The sequence below is a fragment of the Pseudonaja textilis genome, chromosome 1 (genome assembly GCF_049901715.1).
Source record: "Pseudonaja textilis isolate UNSWEBS1 chromosome 1, rPseTex1.2, whole genome shotgun sequence".
In the NCBI taxonomy this organism is placed as follows: Eukaryota; Metazoa; Chordata; class Lepidosauria; order Squamata; family Elapidae; genus Pseudonaja; species Pseudonaja textilis.
Window position 1 is genome coordinate 171935067 of NC_141990.1, and position 22030 is coordinate 171957096.

Genomic DNA, 22030 nt, shown 5'->3' on the forward strand with positions numbered 1-22030 from the left:
ACTTTGGGTCTTCTGCATGCAAATCAGGTGTTCTATCCCTGAGTACATTTAATAGCACCATTAAGGCTGTAAATGCAGACACCCTATAATAGTATAGCCCAGATACCCTGCATCAGGATGCCTTCCAAAATGAATGGATTCAGATTGGCAGGTCTCTTATACTGTCACAACGGGGAGTAAATGATGGCATCCACTTCAGCAGATTATCTAGGGAGATCTGAATGATCAAGGGGAACAATTGTCTGGCTCATGGAAAGGAGCTCATAACATCCAGGCACTGTGCCTGCTGTCTACTCACAACAAGTAGAGTGATCCCTGTGGAAGTGGCTAACTGGATGGTCAGTTGGCTTTACTGCTATTCTTTCATTAACTGAGACATTCCTGGATATATTTTCTTCAGTGTCCTGCTTTTCAGGTAAAAAGCACAAACAGGAGAGTTTAAAGATTAAATTAAAATACCTCAAAATCTTTTGCAATCTCAGAGAGTCAATTCAAATCATCTTATGCTGTCAAGTTTCAATAAATCATTTTAAATGTATAAAAGGAACAATACTCGGATTGCTTGGATTGGGATTTTAGCCATTTAGTAGAAGTCAATTTAGTCCTATATATTTTATATATATGAAGACCTACATTTAAGCTCTGGCAGTGTCACAAAGAAAATATAAAAAGCTGCCTCACATTGAAATTATGTTCATCATACCATACTGTACCGTACTATACCATATCATAAACCATACCATACTATACCATACCACAGACCATACACCACAACACTACCGTATTTTGGATCTCAGCTAGAAGTTGCATATGACTATTATAGTTTTTTACTTTTCTTTCATTACCAAATATACAAAAAAAGTACAAAATTAATTCTGGTATAAATACGAAGTCTACTGAAACATCTTTACTTTCGTTGTTGAATGATCCAGATAATATGTCCATTGAAAAGTAAATTATGCATTCTAGTGTACCTCATCTTAAAATCAAGACCTTGGCTGTTAAGTACTGTGTATCAATGGAGTCGGAATGAAATCTGGTATTTGGAAGGTCAGTTCTTTCTCTTTTTTATTTTTTTGAGACCACCCATTTCACTTTCTGAAGATGGTTGAAGAAAAAAGATGTAATGTTCAATTATGAACTATGAATTATCTTCTACCAGAGCACATCAAGATGTTTATCATACCAACCTAATGTTCCCCATTATACATTGGTCCAAACTGTGCTTTCAACTCTGATAGGAAAGACATTATTTATATTGTTCAGAGCAAGATGATATTCAGGTCAAACCCACAAAATTAGTCCACTATGTATTGCGGCATATAAATCTTGAGATGTTTCTTGATATGCCAAAATATTACTAGTATATGAAAGTCTTTGTCAAGGAACTTATTCCAACAGGTTTGGATGTTCAATCCATGTAATCATCCAGTCTGGCTTCACACCCTGTGTGAATTCTCTTCGAAACCTTTGGGGAAAACAAAGTAAAATAATGAAGAGACAATTGCATAAGTCAAGCAACAAACCCTTTGTGAATGGCCTTAATATTACAAACATAAATGTAGTATTAAAGTGGTGAACAAACATAATACTAAAAGTAGATTTAAGACTTGGCTGCCAAATCTCTCAGATAAGAACTGCAATCTGACTTAAATTGACAAAGCAAGAAACAGCAGGTTTCAGGAACATCTTAATAATTGCATCAATGAACACTTCCATTTATTAAATGAACATTAATGAAATCTGGAGGTTTATGCAAGTCATACCATTAGGTTGAAGGCAGAAGGCATGTTGAGCATACAAAGGAACTGGAAGCCTTTATGCTACTTCCAGTAATTAATGTTGGAATCTTTGATTGACATAGAAAAAGGCTGTGCAAATGGAGCAACTGATTATCCAAAGTACTTGTTCTCATTGTCAACATTCATAACTGATACTTTTTATTTATTGCATCCCTTAAAATAATAATTTAAAGAAGCAGAGATGACTAGATCAGACACAAACATCCAGTTGGAGCCAGAGAAAAGTTATAGGAATGAACCAAAACGTTCCTGTCATTCTGACATTGTTCTTCAAGAACTATTATTCTTTGCTACAGTATCTATTAATTATTAAAACCACCTGAGGGTTTATCTCATTGGCTTTGATGATTATTCTATGCAAAGTCCCTTGTATTTTCAAAAATATCTCCAAAACCATAAGAAAACATGATAACTTGAAACCTTGATCTTCAAAGAAGGAAGATAAATCTAAAAGTCATCAATGCAAAGAAAAATATCAATTGTGATCTCTATGAAAAATTGCAAGAAAATATTTTAAGTGATACAAGATTCTGAAGTTTTTGTGTTTTAACTATACTCAACAGAAAATTGTTGAGGAAAAATAGAGATGACATAGACCCCTATTCATTTTTATTTTTCAGTTCTTAGAACTGGAAATCTACACAATCTTCTGCTTAAGAACCATTCTCTCTAAACATCTACTTTTCATTTACAGCTAAGGACAAAGGCTGTAAAGGCTACATTAAACTGCCTTACTAAAAGCCATCCTCATATTTGGATTTGTATGTGTGAATGCTGCTCTGGCTTCCATCACTCTTGAATAGACATCCCAACTACATGTTCTGCAGATGTGCTGGACATTAACTCCCATAAATTATATAAGAAAGAGAATGTAAGAGAGAATCCCACACAGTATAACCAGTATACACCAATACAGTCCTACAATACACACATTTATTTTTTTCTTTAATACATGAATGAAAAAATGTGGAGAAAAAATGGTTTGCAGTTGGAAATACAAAGTGATATGTTTTTTCTTGAAAAGCATCTCAAGGACAAATGTCTACATTTGATCCACCAAAATGGTTTTTAGCCACTCATGCACTCCCCAAATTTGGTCCAAAGAGTCTTTTTGCTCCAGACTTTTGCAAATAGCTTTAAGGAGGAAACAGAAATCTTATCTGCACAATCTCTCTTCTGTGGGGGATGAAAACAGTTACACAAGACTGATTCTTGCAAGACAAACTTCTACTTTTTCCAATAGAAGAAAGGGAAAATATTTTTGAGCATTATTTTAAAAGCAGTAAAAGTAATAGAAATGTGCCAATATATTTGTTTATTAAAATATTGTTACGCTGCTGGCCAATGAAATATTCTGGACTACAAACAATATAAAAGAGGTATCCTATAATCACTCCAATCAAACATTTTCATTATATATTATCTTGTTACAGTATTAACTCTTCATTGTTCATTTTATAACCCAATCCCATCTGTTTAGACATCTCTTTAAACTAATCAGACAGAGAAATTGTCCCATCCAGTTTCTCCTTTATAAACTGATTATAAATCTTTGCCTTTCTGAAATATCAACTTAAGCTATTATTGACTTCCTAGGATATTTTGTTCATACTGCACTGCTTGTGATCTTTATCACTGACCTTCCAATAAATTATTTTTTTCTCTTGATTAGTCAGGTGTATTGCTCAAGATGCAGCATCACTTATATACTACAGAGCTAACCTTGTTTAAAGTACTCTGAAGTTTCAGCATACCTGAAGAACAAAACCATGGCCAGGTAGAAAAATCAATGACTTACTCATAGTTTGCTAATAAAAGATGTCTTCTTTTTGGTGTGCTTTCACCTCTAAGCGCAATCTGGAATACTTTGGCTCCTTCTGGAGTCTTATCAGGGATGTCAGCACTGCTCAGATACCAGAATGACATCAGGATACTAACAAACTTCCTGCCTGTTTACAGCGCAAGATGGATTTGGAAACAGAGAAAGACATCTTATATGAAGAACACATCTCTCTCTTTTTCTAACAAACAAACACACACACACATACACAAACACATGTACAAATTGTGAAAAAACAGGATAGCAATGGCCCCAAAGCCTCTTTCAGAGACAAAGCATGAATTGCCAGATACTTGGTTCATGTATTAGGCTAATCTAAAAATTACTTGTCCAGTTTCCTAAATACATAACAATTAACATACATAACAAGCAGGATGCAGACCAACAATATTATGGATTAACACAATGCACAAAATCAGCCAGAATTCTGTTTTTTTTTTTTTGGGGCAGCGTATGTGACTTTTCAACCATGACCCACTGATAGTTGCATGCAACTACTTTCAGCTACCAGAGAACCTATTAACTGCTTCCACTTCCAACACAGGTTCTCCTGAATTTTCCCTTCCCAGCAAAAATCTAGGAAATGGTATAGACACAAATCAATTGCTTTCTCCTACTAAGACCAACACAACATAATTCTATATATGTTTGTAGATATCAAATGGGAAAATTCATGGCTTGGGTATGAATTAGAGTTATTACTGCTTCTAATATTTGACATTCAAGTGATTAATTCAACTTAAAAAATAAAATTAGGAAAGTTGTTTGTCCTGCTGGACAACCTACAGGAGAGAAATTAGCTCTGTGTATTTTTTTAAAAAAATATTATACTACATCAGATCTCATACTGATTTCTTGGAGTATAGTTGATGATCAAAGTTGATGATCACCAATTTCTGAATAAACATTAGATCTATATTTGACTAGCAAAGCATGGATCTTCTTAAAGAGCCAAGCAAACTCACTCAGCTTCTCAACTGCACGTTGATATAAAGTCCATTCTGTATGTCAGTTCTGTTGTTTTAGAACAGTATCTCAGGATCCCTTTACATTTTTAAAAATGATTGAGGACCCCAGGTTTTGGTTTGTGTGGGTTATGTCCATTATTAGTTACTAGCAGTAACTAAGTAGTAATAGAAATTAAAACTGAGAAATTAAATAAGTTATTTGACTTCACGGGCCCTCTGAAAGGGTCTCAGGAACCTTCAGGAACTCCTAGATCACATTTTGAGAGACATTGCTTTTTTAAAAAAATAACCACTTGATTTTACTTGGGGCCAAAAGATTGGTGGCAGAATGAAATAGCTACAAATCAGACTCAAGTCAAAGTAGCAGACAGATGCTCAACATGAATACTTAAATGGATGGAAAATAATTTTTACGCATTATTTAAAAAGACTGAGGGATGCTTTTAAGGAATGTGAAATAGAATGAAGGCATACCACTGTCATCATAGTAAATGCCTACATCTCCTGTTGCTGTGAACATAATTTCATCCATCTCCGCAGCCAGGGCTTTTCTGTGGTTTTCAGACAATGAAGAGAGCTTCTCTCTTAACACCTGAATCATCTGGATTGGAAATGGAATTGTTAATGTTAGTGCTTACTAATTCCTTTACACCAACTCACTTAATCAACCATGTAACAGTTATATAAGATATTGATATTATTGAAAACTATGCTGCCATTTCTCCCTGCCATTTCAAAAGTCAAGTATTTTTTTAAACATTTCAGTCTTGCTTTAAATAATTATTAGATGAGTCTGGTTATGGTTGATTTCCTTTGTGTGGATTCTGAAACTCCCATTTAATGTAGAAACTAATAATTTGGGAAGGGGAGAGAACCTCTTTCAATGAGTGGCTATTGTAGACATTACTTACTGATGAGGGAATAGTCTTCTATAACTAGTCTCTCATAACTTTTTAGTGACCATTCTAAATTCCAACGGCACTGAAAAAAAAGAGTAATGAATGGTTTTCACACTTACACTGCAGCATCCCCATGGACATGTGATCAAAATTTGGATTCTTGGTAACTAGCATGTATTTATGGCAGTTGCACTGTCCCCAGGGTCATGCAATTTGTGACCTTTTGTGACCTTCTGACAAGCAAAGTCAATGGGGAAGCCACATTCACTTAACAACTATGCTACAAATTTAACAACTGCAGTGATTCATTTAACAACTGTGGCAAAAAGAGAGTGTAAAGTGGGACATAACTTACTTAAAAGCTGTCCTGCTTAGCAACAGAAATTCTGGGCACAATTGTAGTTGTTAAGTCAAGGATTAACTGTGTGTCCTTAAAGGCACCCTTATAAAACATTTAATAGTTCTATTAAACTTCGTCTTTCTTCTAAAAGCCATTCAAAGCTGATGCTGTGGAAACTGACTCCAGGCAAGATCTGCTAAGTGTTCCACTACTGAGAGAGTGTCATGCCCACAATCTTTTGGAAGGTCTTCAGACCATCCTTTTTTACTAAAAGTTATTATGTTAAAACTGTAGGCAGTTCTGTTTTGGAAATGAAGTGGCATGAAAGTTGTAAAAAATAAATTAATTAAATCCTACTTTTAGAAATGATAGTGCAGCTGAAGTAGATAAACTGTCAAAAAAAAACTGAGTTAGAATAAAGGGAATAAACAGTTATAGTGGTTAAATTACACAGAAGAGAAAACATAACCTGATTGTTGCCCCTTTAAGAAAATCAAATGTAAGTTGTCAGTTTCTAGGAATAAAAAGCTATCAATTTATATGCTATTTGCTTGTTCTTTAGGAATAGAATATAAATCCAAATTGTTTCTTCCACTTTTTAATTAACTTAAGACAATGGTTTCCCTTCTCACACTCTTCAATACACAGAAGTTCAATGCTTACAATTTTTAGCCAACATATAGGAGCTGACATCTAACAAATCCACTATGTTGTGAAAAGCTGGCTCATATTATCCTCTGTAAAAAGAAATGTTTAAGGAACAGTGAGGAGAATCTGTTTTTTCACATATGAGAAATATTAAATATTTACCTCTTTTGATACAAGTTCTTCCAATACATCATATTTACACTGAGAAATTAGCCTTGAAACAACAGTAAAGGCCTGGAAAACAGACAAATGCTACTTTAATTAAGATTAAGCACAAGTGTGCAGCTCAACTACATTAATGTGCTTCTAGTGAAAACATTATTTCTAGTCTTTCAGTATTCTCAATTTGAAATGGAGAATCCTGCAGAAAAATGCAGGTTATATAGACTAGAATGTAATGTATTGTTGTCTTTGTGCATATTTAAAAAGTAAATAGTTTAGGTTCATTTAATGCAAAATACAGAAGGGCATTGTAATTTTATTGAGCTAAAAACTGATGCAGTAGAAAGAACCACAACCCACAGGCAGAGTAAGAAGACAAGAGCCCTCCGCTACTGCACAGCCATAAACACCATTTCATTTAAGCAGCATTTGCTAAACGAACCCCAAAGCTTCCTCGGAGGGGTGTTAAAAAGAAAGGGTGGGGGGAAAGCCGCCCTTCCTTTTAATATATAACACCCCGAAATGTGGCGCGGCGGTTCAACCAACGACTTACGTGCTTCGCCCCTTGCATGAACTCCTGAACGCTGAAGTCGCGGTCGAAGTAGGTGCGGATGAGGAAGAAGTAGAGGCGAGTGCGAAGCCATCTCAAGGGGTTGGGGAACCCCAAGAAGACCGCCCGCTCCTCCGTCCTGGAGTCGCCGTTGCTGCTGCTATAAAAGCGCGCGGGGGGCAGCGGTCGAAACGGGTATCGGCCAGAGAGCGGCAGGAGCTGCCCGACCCCTCCGCGCTGGGCGGCTGAACCTCTCTGGGGGGCGGGGAGCCCCCGCAGCTGCCAGCACCAGCAGCGCCTGCAGAGGACTCCCCGGTTCAGCCCCATAACTCCCCGCCTCGGCCCTCCCGTCATGCCGCGGCGACGGAAGAGACGCGGGGGGGATCGGCAGGTGGTGAACAGGCTTCCCTCGCGGTGAGGGAACGGGCTTTGCACCGCCTCTCGGGCCTGCGGGTGGGACGGAGCGGGGGCGCCTCACTCCGCCCTTGGGTTGTACAGCAGGGGTCAGACTCTCCTCGCGGCATCCCCTCCGACGGGGTTGGGGGGTCTACTGGTTTTGCGTGGCCTCGTTGCCAGCGGAGGGAAATCACCGCCGGACCCAAAGGAGGAAGTAATCGAGCGGGGACATGGAGAAGCAGCGAGTCCAGCAGTATACTGGAGTTCCACGGGAGCGTTTTTTGCAGGACGTCTATCCCCTGGTGGGTGAAACCCGGATGCTCAAGCGCTTTCTTTCCGTTTCTAAATAACGTGGCAAAGAAAGGCATGACACAGAGAATCAGCGTAGTGTAGTGTAGTGGTGGAGGTGCTGGCCAAAAAAACCAGACTGAGTTCTAGGCCGGTCTGAACGCAGTCCACTTCACAGGGTGGTGGTTATGGGGAAAATAGGCAGGAGTAATTGGTATAAGTAAAAATTAAAAGGGACAAAAATTTATTAATAAAAACAGTTCTATATAAAGTACTCAGGTGGGTCCTTTGTTTTTTTGACTTCAGGGAAAAGAATACATTTTTAATTAATCCTGCCTTTAATCAAATATTTGCTGTGCTCTACGTGGTTAATATTTACATCCTAAACCATTACCAGGTGCACATAAAGCAAGGCATGTTTTCCTTCTCCAGATAAAATAAGATGAAGATAATTAACCTTTTCTTTGTTAATTGTCATGTTTGGAATTTTTATTGCAGGCTAATTTTGGTAGCATGTTAAGTGCACTTTCAGAAAGTATCTGCCAGAATGGATTTGTTCACAACATGCTAATTTACCACAAATAAATAAAGATTACTTCAGCAGTCTTTAGCTTCCTAGAATTCTTCTTATCTTTTTTTTCCTGATTTTTGCCTTTAATATTTAGATTTGCTGCTATGTTCTTCCAGTACTTTGTTTCCTGTCTCTTTCATAGATTTATTGAAAAATGATCTAATTAAAGTATGGATTTAAAGTAAGGTTCAATTAACTGTGTCTAGATAATATTATTTAGAAATCAATTTGCTTCAAAGTAGTTGTGCAAAGAATTAGGCTGCAAAGCTCTGTAAAAAGTAGATTAATCAGTACGGTGCTGTGGGGTGTTAGTTAATGCTTATCTTGCTATTAGAATAATATGTATTTCACTAAAGCATGCTCTGTTAGAAAAATCATAAGAGTTAGAAATATAGATGTTCATTTTATTGATATATAATTTTCTAAGAAAAGATATGCTTTTCTTAGGTTTGGATAGTTGGGAGTAGAAGATAAGTCATAGCCTTTTGTTTGTTTCTAATAGCAAAATGGTGGCATGTTATCCAATAACTTTTTTTTCATTCTCAGAGAAAGCCTGCAGTACTGAAAGGAATAGATCTGGGCCCTTGTGTGACCAAATGGACAGTAGATTACCTTTGTCAAGCATCAGGGAAAAAAGAAGTAAAGGTTCACGTTTCCACTGTGCCACAGATGAACTTCCTTAGTAAGAACTTTGTGTATAGGTATTCTGTTCCAAGCTTTACTCTGTTTTTATAAGTGAGAACTGGTAGCAGCTCAGATGTTGCTGTTCTAGTTAGAACATGCCATGCTTAGCTCAAAACAAATTAGAGATGTGCCATTTGGGAAGAAAAGCAAGCAGTTATAGAACTATTTGCATTAATACATCTTATGGCTCACTTAGTTTTTCCTGACCTAGATGGTAGGGATTTTGTACTGACTTTATGTTGTCAATCCAGCTACACATTTTCATGATGGCTACAGTTGGCAGGCTTTGTGTATAAGTGTCCAAGATCAACTTTTTATATTCTCCCACCTATCTCTTATACAAAACTTGTTTTCCCATCATAGAAATAATTGTACTACCTTAACTAATGAAGCAAATAGGCTGATTTAATCTTCAAATTCAATAAATCAAATTATTATAATTTGTCTGAAATTCCTACAGTGTTTTCTATGGCTGCCTTCTCTGTGTCACAGTCAGTCAGCCATTGCAACTACAATGAAGTCACAGTATACTCTAGCTTACAGTCAGATTTATTCTCATTAAAAAAAATGAAAGCAATTCTGCATACTACTACAAAGAAGATGTTTTAAGATAGTTATTAACAGTCAGTCCAATCTGTTTAAAATATTTTGATAACTTTTATTTTGAATTTTAGAACACTGCCTTTTGATGTATTTATAAAGAGAGCAGCTGAAATCAAACATTCGGATTATTTTCTTTCTGAGGTAATATATTATTTTCTTACTGAGCTGATTTTTTTAATGTAGGTTCTTTTTCAGTTACCAAACTACATGGCACTTGATAAGTCAATTAAATATTAATGTGCCTATTCATTGCAATTTATTTTCCTTATGTTTGCATTTTTAAGGATGAAAAGTATTATTTACGATCACTGGGAGATGATCCCCGAAAGGTGAGTACATTGTATATGATACAAATGTTCTCCCTGAGCTATCCTGGATAATCCTTCAATAAGTTTGTGCTTTTTTAACTATGTTTAAATAGAGAGAATGGAGAATCATAAAGCTGATAGAGAAAAGGATTGATTAGTGTTATCACTATTATTTCCTGGAACAGATCAGGAAATAGATGTTTTTGCAAAAAAAGTTCTATCCTACCCTGCAACTCCCTGACTCATGATTTGGAAAGAGATTTGAAAAACAGTATTTCATTGAAGTTCTGAGCCAAATATTATCTTGTTTACCCATATTAACTTCAGCAATTCAATATTAAAACTATTCATATCTTTTTTGTTCCTTTGTGAAATGTATTTCTTTAGAATCTGGAAATGAATGAAGGATTTGAAGTGTTTCAAATGAAGCCAAATGCTTATTGTGCATTATTTGAACTTGTTCAGTCCAAATATGGATAAATTTGATGGCTGGCCTGGAAACTTGCCTTCTTCTAAATATCTTATTGAAAGCCCAAGCTAACAAGAATCTCTTGAATTGAAAAGTTTTTGCAGTTCATGGGGGAGGAAACTAGCAGACTTACAGTTATGGACTAAGGTCCTTTTGTCTTTCTGTAGCATCATTTTCCTCTTCCAGGGGTTTCAGATATAATTGGATTCCTACATTGCACTAAGCCATAGAATGGTTTGCTTTTGGCTTCAAATGCTGTGTGAACCTTGCTATGATTTCTACATGCTGTTTTATAACTTAACATACTATGCAACTCTAGTCAAGGTAAATATTTTTGTTTCAGGATATTGCAGACCTGAGAAAGCAGTTTCCTTTATTGGCAGATGACATTCAAATTCCAGAATACTTTGATAAGGAACAGTTTTTCTCTACTGTGTTCCGCATAAGTTCAGAAGGTCTACAACTTTGGACACACTATGATGTAAATAATATATTCCTAAAAAATTATTAAAGAAAAGTATGCTAAACAGATTTTGACCTTTATGTGAAGAGGACTCTGTAATTTCCTTGAAAATATTTAAAAGGAATGCTGTAGGTGTTAAACTAAGTCAGGACTTTCTTTTTCTAAATTAAGATTAAGGATTTATACTCCAAACAATAATAAACCCTTAAAACACAATGAATACAGTTTGAATGTTAAAAAGACAGCAAAACAATATTTTTTAAAAAGTTGTAGAACATTCTGACCCTTATGAAGTTCTTCAGGAATTCCACCTACAGGTGAAACTTGAAAAATTAGAATATTGTGCAAAAGTTCATTTATTGCAGTAATGCAACTTAAAAGGTGAAACTAATATATGAGATAGACTCATTACGTGCAAAGCAAGATAGTTCAAACCGTGATGTGTCATAATTGTGATGATTATGGCTTAACAGCTCATGAAAACCCCAAATCCACAATCTCAGAAAATTAGAATATTGTGAAAAGGTTCAATATTCTAGGCTCAAAGTGTCCCACTCTAATCAGCTAATTAAGCCAGAACACCTGCAAAGGGTTCCTGAGCCTTTAAATGCTCTCTCAGTCTGGTTCAGTAGGAAGCACAATCCTGGGAAAGACTGCTGACCTGACAGTTGTGCAGAAAACCTTCATTGACACCCTCCATAAGGAGGAAAAGCCTCAAAAGGTAATTGCAAAAGAAGTTGGATGCTGTAAAGTGCTGTATCAAAGTACATTAATAGAAAGTTGTGTGGAAGAAAAAGGTGCACAAGCAGCAGGGATGACCGCAGCCTGGAGAGGATTGTCAGGAAAAAGTGTTGGGGACTTTCACAAGGAGTGGACTGAGGCTGGAGTCAGTGCATCAAGAGCCACCATACACAGATGGATCCTGGACATGGGCTTCAAATGTCATATTACTCTTGTCAAGCCACTCCTGAACAACAAACGATGTCAGAAATGTCTTACCTGGGCTGAAGAAAAACAACTGGTCTGTTGCTCAATGGTCCAAAGTCCTCTTTTCTGATGACAGCAACTTTTGCATCTCATTTGGAAACCAAGGACCCAGAGTCTGGAGGAAGAATGGAGAGGCACACACTGCAAGATGCTTGAAGTCCAGTGTGAAGTTTCCACAGTCTGTTTTAATTTGGGGAGCCATGTCATCTGGTGTTGGTCCACTGTGCTTCCTTAAGTCCAGGGTCAACGCAGCCGTCTACCAGGAGATTTTGGAGCACTTCATGCTTCTTTCTGAAGATGAGCTTTATGGGGATGCTGACTTCATTTTCCATCAGGACTTGGCACCTGCCCACACTGCCAAAAGCACCAAAATTTGGTTCAATGACCATGGGATTACTGTGCTTGATTGGCCAGCAAACTCGCCTGACCTGAACCCCATAGAGAATCTATGCAGAAGAGCTGAAGGCCGGTATTGCAGCATCCTGGTCTTCCATAACCCCTCAGCAGTGCCACAGGCTGATAGCTTCCACGCCGCATTGAGGCAGTAATTGCTGCAAAAGGGGCCCAAACCAAGTACTGAGTACATATGCATGCTTATACTTTTCAGAGGTCTGATATTGTTCTATGTACAATCCTTGTTTTATTGATTGCATGTAATATTCTAATTTTCTGAGATTGTGGCTTTGGGGTTTTCATGAGCTGTAAGCCATAATCATCTCAATTATGACAAATCACGGCTTGAACTATCTTGCTTTGCATGTAATGAGTCTCTCATATTAGTTTCACCTTTTAAGTTGCATTACTGAAATAAATGAACTTTTGCACGATATTCTAATTTTTTTGAGTTTCACCTCTATGATATTTGTTCTTATTCGTGCTTGATACAACTTGTCCATTTAAATACAACTAGAGAAGCCTTAAATCTAGACTAAGCCATTTCTACTTTGTTCCTATAATTTCAGCTGGAGGAATGATTATTAATAGGATATAATGAATGAGTACTGACATATGTAAAGAAACTTTGAGGCAGGGTGTGGGAGTCATGAGCTTGAGTATTGGATAACTGAGGAAGTATGGAGTAGTTTTTGATGAATGAAAGAACTGTGACAAAGAATTTCTCTTATATCTGATTTAATTAGGCATTTGGATTGGTTGATAAAATGGCACCTTATCTGCTCTTGAAACTAGTACTATGGTATTTATGAAACTACACACATTTAGGGCAGCTTTCTAATTTCTTGCTTCTTAGCATCATCAAGCTTGCTGGTAGTATGCTTTGGATTGGATTATGAACATGTTCTGATCTAGTTAACTGCTTTTTAAAAAGATACTGTATAGTCAATCAGCTGTTTTATGAGTATCCCTCAATGTATTAAGTCTAGTCAGACATATTGTTCTCCTCCAAATGAGATACAGGTAGTCTTCGTTTGCTGACCATTCAGCAATAATTTAAAGTTATAATGGCCCCAAGGAGATTTAACAATTGTTCTTTGAAGTTCTAGCTGTCCCAGCACTACTGATATTATGTGATTGCAATCAGGTGTTTGGCAACTGGCTCACACTTAGTGACCATTGTAGCATTATGTGGTGTCATGATTATCATGTGCAACCTTTCCTGCTGGCTTCCCACAAGCAAACTCAATGGGGAAGCCATCAGGAAAGGCCATAGGTAGTTCCAGTGAGTTTCTTGCATCCTCCTCCACCTGGTAGCAGCCACCCCCAGCTGCATTCATACTGTGCCTTGTAGATTACTTACCGCCCTCTCCTCACCTGGCAACAGCTACCCCTGGCCTCATGGCACATGTGTCATGCAGCCTACCTGGTGGCCTGCTTGTGAGCTGCCTGACATTTGCTTAATGACCTGAGGTCCTCACTTAACGATGGCAATGAGCATTACTAGGATTGCCATCCATAAGTCATGCAGTCAGTGATATTACACTTTACAACCACATCACTTAGTGATGGAAAGTCTGATCCCAATTACAGCTGTTAACCGAGGACTATCCTTACCTCAGTGCTGCACATGGAATATATTAATTTGCTTCAGGTTTTTAAGACATAGGCTTGAAGATTTTGATTGAGTACCAGTATCTTTCAATCTAAACAACAGTACCATCTGTACTTGGAGTGTATTGGGGACAAGCAGGGCATTAACGTTGTTTGAACATCTGCAGGGAGGACAGGAAATAATGCAATATTTTGCTGCTAATACTACAATCATTGTTGGTGTATCTATATAATCTTAGTGTGGGTTCGTATCCAGAGGTAAAGATATAAAGGTAGACAATGAGAGGCAGTTATTTTACCTTTATAATGCCAAGTGCTCCCTACGTGCCTTTTTTTTTAATTAACAGAGAATCTCCTATTTCTCCACATAAGGGCAAGAGACTAAAGGTTCATGATCTGACATGGTTTTCAGAGTCATTGTAAATGAGTATTATTGCTAATATGTTGGCTCTAATTTAATATAGCTGCAAGTCTTATCTGATCACATGCTCAGTAATGTTTACTGTTTTTATATTTGTAGATAATGGATAACTTCTTAATTCAGGTGACGGGAAAGAAACGAGTTGTACTCTTCAGCCCCCGTGATGCACCGTATTTATATTTATCAGGTGTGTTTCTATGGGTTACCTAGCTTAAAAGGCGATACATAAGACTTGAAGAACACTCCTCCTGCATCAGATCACATTTCCCTTATTTATAATGTTCCAGCTTCCACTTTGGTTGCCTAGATATCTCTAGGGTCTGTTGGAATAAGTGTCTCGTGTTCTTTTGATTCAGTGTCAGACAAACTCAACTTTGTATTGCTTTTGAAACCTGGATCATTTAGTAGCTGTCAGTAAACTACCTTTCAGACATTTGGTGTAATCCCTTTTTACAACTGTTTAAAGTAGTTATCTTCTATATCAAAGTTCCCCAATCTTTCCAGCTTTGCGGCCTGGTGAGGTGTGTGGAGTGGATGGTTCTGCCACTCACATAAATGGAGCATGCACATGCTTGCCCACTGCTTGCGCATGTTCTGAAACTCTGCAGCCTTGTTCCAAATGGCTCAGGGCCCAGTAGTGGGCTGCGACTCAGGGGCACTCTTGTTCTATACCATTTATCTTGCATTGTGTACAATGTTTTTTTTAAAATCTTTAACATAATTGTTAATAACAATGGATGATTCAAAATTCTGTTGAGTATTTTGTTACTTTCATTTGTTGTTCATTTTTAATAATCCTTTATTGAACCTCTTTCCCTGAATCTGTTGTCATTATTCTCATTTGTAAACTTTAAAGTTTTTCATAATCTTGGATATCCTTTTGTTTATCCTCCAAGATAACCTTGATTTTTGATAACTTTGTAAACAAATATTAAATTACTGGAACTTTTACTATTACTAAGATCTCTCCTACCCTGGGGCACCCCATCCTTCATTTAATGACCCGCACATCTGCATTGGGGAAGAGCAGAGATGAAGGATCATAAAATGAGGTGCTTCTCTTAATGGCTATCCTGACTTCTGACTGTAATGGGCAGGCTAATGAGCTAATGAGATGCAAATAGCTAAAGATCAGTTGACACTTGCTTTGTGCAGTACCATCTCCATTCTAGATGACACTGAAGAGCAGACTTGCTATTTGATATTTGCTTGAACCATATATATTTCCAAAATTGGCATGCACTGAATAAAGGAGAGCTACTCTGGAATGAAATAGTGTGATCTTTGATCAGTTAAACAGTAGTGTTTCTGAGATTGCAGAGAAAGGATGTCCCATTTGGTGTAATAAAAACTTAAATTGCATCATATTGTAGTTAATATTGATTTAGTGCTATTTGATAGCTTAAAAGAACTAGAGAAATGGAAAACCATAATTTTGGCACTCAACTTGAGGCACATAGTATTCTCTGTGTGTGTGTGCACGAGAGTCTTTCTCTCCTGGATGTTTTACTCCCAAATGAGAGGTGTAAATATTATGCTGGTGGCATTAAGAATAATACAGTTTAATAGAAGCATTATCATTGATCGTTCATTGAACTCTTCATTAGGCACAAAGTCTGAGGTACTAGATGTGGATAAACCAAACATGAAGAAATATCCTCTCTTTATCAAGGCTAGACGTTATGAATGTCAGCTGGAAGCAGGAGATGTCTTATTCATTCCTGGTAAGAAAACCAACAACAAATTTTCTTTTTTTTTTTAAAGGACTGTTGAAGATTGCCTATTCTTTGGCCTGATTCAGCTTAAAATTTAATCAGTCACAGGAGAGTGTTTTTTATGACTGTATGTTAACATGGAGCAAATCATGAATTATAGTGATCTGACTCATATTGTGGTAAAACCATAGGTTTTGACATGGTTTTTGTCCTTTTGTCTCATTTGCATATCATGCTAAGCCAGAGTTAAAAAAAATAAGTGAACACACTTCCATTCTTATCTGTGAGAACCTATGTAACCAAATTTTTTAATACAAATTCTTAACTAATAAAAACTCTAATTTTTAAATGGTATAGTGAGTTGTATTTTTTAGTAAGTCATTGATGAAAAAAAACCTAGAGAAAATAAATGAGGCTTTTAAATTCTGAGCAGCACAAAATTATATGGCCACAATCTATATCAAGTGCAAAATTCACTTATGTTATCTATAACGAGCAAATTAATTCTTTTTCATTATACTTCAGGAGGGAGAAGACAATAAGGGGAAAAAAATAAAAAACTGTAGCTTCCAACTTTCTTTGATACAGTTATTACTAATATAAAAAACAACCTTTTGATCTAAAATTCAAGCAAAAAGTCCAAAAGTGGTTTCCATATAGAAGCAAAGCTATAAAAAGTCTTTTCAATCAAAGTAGTTAATTTCCTCATCTCAGCCATCCATTAACTTTACCATCCATTATTACATTATGGCAATCTATATAGGTAGTCCTCAACCTAAGACCACAATTGAGGGGGAAATTTCCATTCCTAAGCAAGATAGGTGAGTTTTGCCCCATTTTACAACCTTTCTTGCCACAGTTGTTAAGTGAATCACTGCAGTTGTTAGGGTAGCAACATGGTTGTTAAGTGAATCTAGTTTCCCCATTGACTTTGTTTGTCAGAAGGTTGCAGAAGGTGATCACATGATCTCGGGACACTGCGACTCATAAACTCAGGGCAATTGCCAAGTGTCCAAATTTTCATCCTGTGACCATGGGGATGCTGCAATGGCTGTAAGCATCAAACAGTAATGAGTCACTTTTTTCAGTATGATTGTAACTTCAAACAGTCACTAAATGAATGGTTGTAAATTGAAGATTATCTGTCTTTCTAATGTTACCATATATAAAAACAAAGTCCCATTTTTCCCCAAATGGTTATCCATCAAACTTAGGAAGAAACACCTCTGGTTTCATTTGTACATTTATTTAAAAATTATTTAAATTATTTATTTAATGCCAATAATTTGTAGCTTTCTTATATGTCCATCAAAGATGTTAAAAGGTGCCTTCAGAAGGATTATACTTCCAACATATATTTGATACACTTCTACATCTTTGATAATTTTTGTTGTTGTTAGTTGCGAAGTCATGTCCAACCCATCACGATCCCATGGACAACGTTCCTCCAGGCCTTCCTGTCCTCTACCATCCTCCGGAGTTCATTTAAGTTCACGCCTACTGCTTCAGTGACTCCATCCAGCCACCTTATTCTCTACCATCCCCTTCTTCTTTTGCCCTCAGTTGTTCCCAGCGTTAGGCTCTTCCCCAATGAGTTCTTCCTTCTCATTCAGTGGCCAAAGTATTTGAGTTTCATCTTCAGGATCTGGCTTTCTAAAGAGCAGTCAGGGTTGATCTCCTAGAGGAGTGACCAGTTTGATTGCCTTGCAGTCCAAGGGACTTGCATGAGTCTTCTCCAGCACCATAGTTCAAAGGCCTCAATTCCTTGGCTCTCAGCCTTCTTTATAGACCAGCTTTTACAGCCATACATTGCAACTGAGAAAACCATAGCCTTGATTATATGCACTTTTGTTGGCCGGGTGATGTCTCTGATTTTTAGTATGCTGTCTAGATATGCCATAGCTTTCCTTCCCAGGAGCAAGCATCTTTTAATTTCTTGGCTGCAGTCCCATCTGCAGTGATCTTGGAGCCCAGGAAAATAAAATCTGTCACTACCTCCATTTCTTCCCCATCTATTTGCCAGGAATTGAGAGGGCTGGATGCCATGATCTTAGTTTACTTAATGTTGAGTTTCAAGCCAACTTTTGCACTCTTCTTCCTCACCTGCATCAAGAAGCTCTTTAGTTCCTCTTCACTTTCTGCCATTAGAGTGGTATCATCTGCATATCTGAGGTTGTTCTCCCGGCAACCTTAATTCTCAACTTTTGATTCATGTAGCCCTGTCTTTCTCATGATGTACTCTCCATATAAGTTAAATAGGCAGGGTGACAGTATACAGCTTTGCTGAACTCCTTTCTCAATTTTGAACCAATCAGTGGTTCCATGTCTAGTTCTCACTGTTGCTTTTTCATGGCAAAGATACTGGAGCGGGTTACCATTTCCTTCTCCAGTGGTTCACGTTTTGTCAGAACTCTCTACTATGACCTGTCCATCTTGGGTGGCCCCGCAGGGCATAGCTCATAGCTACGCAAGCCCCTTTGTCATGACAAGGCAATGATCCATGAAGGGGTTTATCAGATGTTAAATACTAATGATATATCATATTGTAAAAATTCTTGTTTCAAATTATAGTTTAAAGTGTATTTTCAATCCCTTACTCCCCATACTCTCCAACTGATGCAGCATTTTATCTCCTTTTTTGCTCAATTAATCATTCAGTCTTTAATTCATTTTGTATGTTCATTTTCATTCAAAGTCTATACATCTTGGCAATAATATGTTTATCATTAGTACCCAAACCAAATTCAGTTTTGTCATTTGTAAAACCTAAACTACTCTTATGTACTTTAAATCTATCAATTGAACATAAGCAAACCATTAATAGTAAAACTCTCCTTTTCCAGTTCTTCTCGTTTTTAATTTAAAGTTTTCTTCAGAAAAAGTAAGTCTGCTTAAATCAACCGAGTTGTGTGGTTATCGTTTCTTTTCTATGAAAAGGGGTAGCAACCAAAAGGAATTTTGGACATAAATCTTGCGTTATACCTATTCCAGACCTTCAATATGGCATACCTAACAAAGTGATGTTGAAAATTTCTATTAATTTTGTCATTACATAGATCGATATGCCACCCATAGCTCAAATCATATCCTTCTAACTCCAATAACTCCCTCTCACAAGCAAGTTGATTCTAACATAAGAAAAAGCAATAGAAAAAACAAGCAATATTGAAATATTAGCAGGTGCAAGAGATGTAGCCCATGTATTTGATTACATTTATGAGACTGCATTAATATATTAAAAATGAATGTAGTAATATAATACATGATAGTCATATATTTGTAAATAAATGCTTGTAGCATTCTATGCATAATGAGTGAGACTTGTCATAATCCAGTATAAGATTAAATGTCTGAGGCAACATTTCATATTATATACAACTGGAAGATCACTCAGATTGCAGGAGCTTCCATTTCGGCTTTCAATAGAGAATAGCAGTTTTTGTGTGGATAGGTCAAACCATACACTTCATTTTACAAGTTATACTATTCTGCCTACTGTAAGAGGAAAGTTGTTTGATCTATTGTAGCCAAAATCATGAGCCAATAGCTTATGCCTTTTAATAAATATGTTAGTCTGAAGAAATGCTCCTCCTCATTTTTACTCTGCACATTTAAATTGATGTCAGACCCATTATATGATTGGGTTAGAAGAGCCAAAAGTAACTGCAACAGTTTATTACATCCATTTTATTTATTACAATTTTCCAGATATGAGAATTTGGGCTACTTCCAAGGATACATGACTGTTCTTTCATCTGAAGCTATTTTTAGCACATTAGCTTGGGTACTAGCTGGATTGGTAGGTGGTCATTTGAAGATCAGATGTAACCTTTTTCTTATCAATTTAGATTTAATCAGGTTGGAGTGATGATCAATATAATTTAAAGGAATGCTCTTTGAAGTAGAATAAAGTGCCTCATACATAAAAAATAACAGTTCATAGTAGCTATCTGCTAATTTGAAAACTCTTGGCATAACCATCATTAACAGGTCAATTTTTAATTTTCAAAATTCAAAGAATCCATATCTGAACAGTTTGAACACCAATGAGATCTGCACATCTAGTACAGCTAATAATGATGAGTTATAGTTACTAGATATGTATCCTTAGTAGTATAAGTTTCTTCAGACCGCAAACTGGTAAGCATACATGAGGCAAGAAAGAAAAGGAAAGATAAAAACACAATGTTAGGAATAGATTTTTGAAGCTATACTCTGGATGCCACTTGAACCTAAATTAGTTTGTTAGGTGAAATGGGAGTAGTAATTTTCATGGATTATCTTGCTTTCTCAGCCCCTCCTCTTAATTGTTTTTAACAGGTAGTCCTTTACTTACCATCACAATTGGGCTTGAAATTTCAGTTGTTGAATGGTTATTAGGGAGATGCCATATGATCACTTCATTCAACAATGGTGATCTCAATTCCTGTTATCATTAAGTGGAATGCTGGAGGAAGGGCCAAGTCCTGGACATGGTGGGATGGGGGTCAGGGCCTCCTGGGAAGCCTGAGCCCTTACCTCAGCAGGAAGATGATTCATAAGAATGGTGGTTTATTCACTAGGGTTTTGAAGTCCATTCCTCCAATGTGTCAAGGGATTTCCCCTCTGGAGAGATTTGCACATCCTTCTGTGCACTGGAGGAATAGACCTCAAGTCTGTTTAAAAAGCTAGCAATTGCAATAGTTCAGGGAGGCTCAGAACACTGACATTTGCTAGTATTTGCTCCTTTCCTTTGGGCAGGAAAACACTAGCAAATATCAGCATTCTGAAAGGCTCAGAACAGAAGGCTGGCATTTGCTGGTGTTTTGGGCAAATTTGAGGATTGTTTCTCCAGTGTGTGAGGATTCCCCCTCCCCATATGGAGGAGAGTTTCCTTGGTGCACTTGAGGAATGAACTCACAGCATCGCCTTTGCTTACAATCTTCCCTGCTGGCTTCCACATTGACTTTCTGGGGAAGCTGGCAGAGATGATTGCAAATGGTGATCACAAGACACTTGGCAAACAGTTGTAAATGCAGACAGGGTTGCCAAATGCCTGAAATGCAGTCATGTGACCAGAGGAGGGCATTCCAGTGCAGCATTTTATGATGGCCAGAAGTGCCTTATGGTCTTCAAAGACTCATTCTGAGGCTGTCATGACTGCGAATAAATGACCGGTCCTAAGTCAAGGATTACAAGGGACTTTCAGAACAGTTTTGGATGTGCAGCTTGAAGAATCAGCAAAAAAATGGCTTTAACTTTATTCACTGGGATTTCTAGTTAGTGAGTTTTTTCCCAGCCACAACTCGCTACTACAAATTTCCTCTAAGTGGTCTAAATCTAGCCTAAAGAATCTATAGTCCCAAGTATATTTTCAGAACAATTTTCAAATCTTCAATTTATAGAACCATGGTATATTTAACATGTTTGCAAGATTGAAGCATCTTCCTGTAAAACTGTCATTGTAAAACAATTACTGGTTGATAACTAGAAATTAAATATTTTTTCAGTACATGTGTAAAATATATTTCATGACTTGTGGTTCTCCCCCCCCCCCCCCCCCCAAGCCTTGTGGTTCCATAATGTGACTTCTGAGGAATTTGGAGTTGGAGTCAATGTTTTCTGGAAGCAGCTTCCTTCTGAATACTATGATAAAACTGATACATATGGAAACAAAGATCTCACTGCAGCTTCAAGAGCAATACAGATTTTGGATAGAGCACTAAAAACCCTAGAAGAACTTCCTGAGGAATACAGAGACTTCTATGGTAGGAGAATGGCATTACGCATCCAAGACAAAACTTACAGCAGTAATTATGAATAAAAAACATTTTTGAATACTTGTCTTAGAAACATATATTGAATTATCTCTTGTGAACCAATTAATAGGATGGCCATTGGTGTAATTTGTGCAAAATATTTCTTTTTTG

General features: G+C 37.0%; 2 protein-coding genes across 4 annotated transcripts; one reads left to right on the top strand and one right to left on the bottom strand.

Moving 5' to 3' along the window:
* Positions 1-1050: 1050 nt before the first annotated feature.
* On the bottom strand, positions 1051-7953 carry MAIP1 (matrix AAA peptidase interacting protein 1). Of its 2 annotated transcripts, XM_026696839.2 has the most exons (5): positions 7213-7953; positions 6660-6731; positions 5085-5211; positions 3601-3751; positions 1051-1468 (listed from the first exon to the last, which is right to left on the bottom strand). In XM_026696839.2, exons 1-5 carry the CDS (start codon positions 7561-7563, stop codon positions 1390-1392), a joined length of 780 nt encoding a protein of 259 aa, XP_026552624.1. In that variant the 5' UTR covers positions 7564-7953; the 3' UTR covers positions 1051-1389. The 2 variants fall into 2 exon arrangements, with proteins under 2 accessions (XP_026552624.1, XP_087775869.1); XM_087919743.1 differs by lacking the exon at positions 6660-6731 and having other exon boundaries at positions 7213-7737.
* On the top strand, positions 7819-21986 carry TYW5 (tRNA-yW synthesizing protein 5). Of its 2 annotated transcripts, XM_026696838.2 has the most exons (8): positions 7819-7907; positions 9011-9165; positions 9823-9892; positions 10036-10080; positions 10872-11009; positions 14506-14593; positions 16014-16130; positions 21668-21986. In XM_026696838.2, the coding sequence occupies exons 1-8, from the start codon at positions 7836-7838 to the stop codon at positions 21922-21924; spliced, it is 942 nt and encodes a 313-aa protein (XP_026552623.1). In that variant the 5' UTR covers positions 7819-7835; the 3' UTR covers positions 21925-21986. The 2 variants fall into 2 exon arrangements, with proteins under 2 accessions (XP_026552623.1, XP_087775868.1); XM_087919742.1 differs by lacking the exon at positions 10872-11009.
* The last annotated feature ends 44 nt before the right edge of the window (positions 21987-22030 follow it).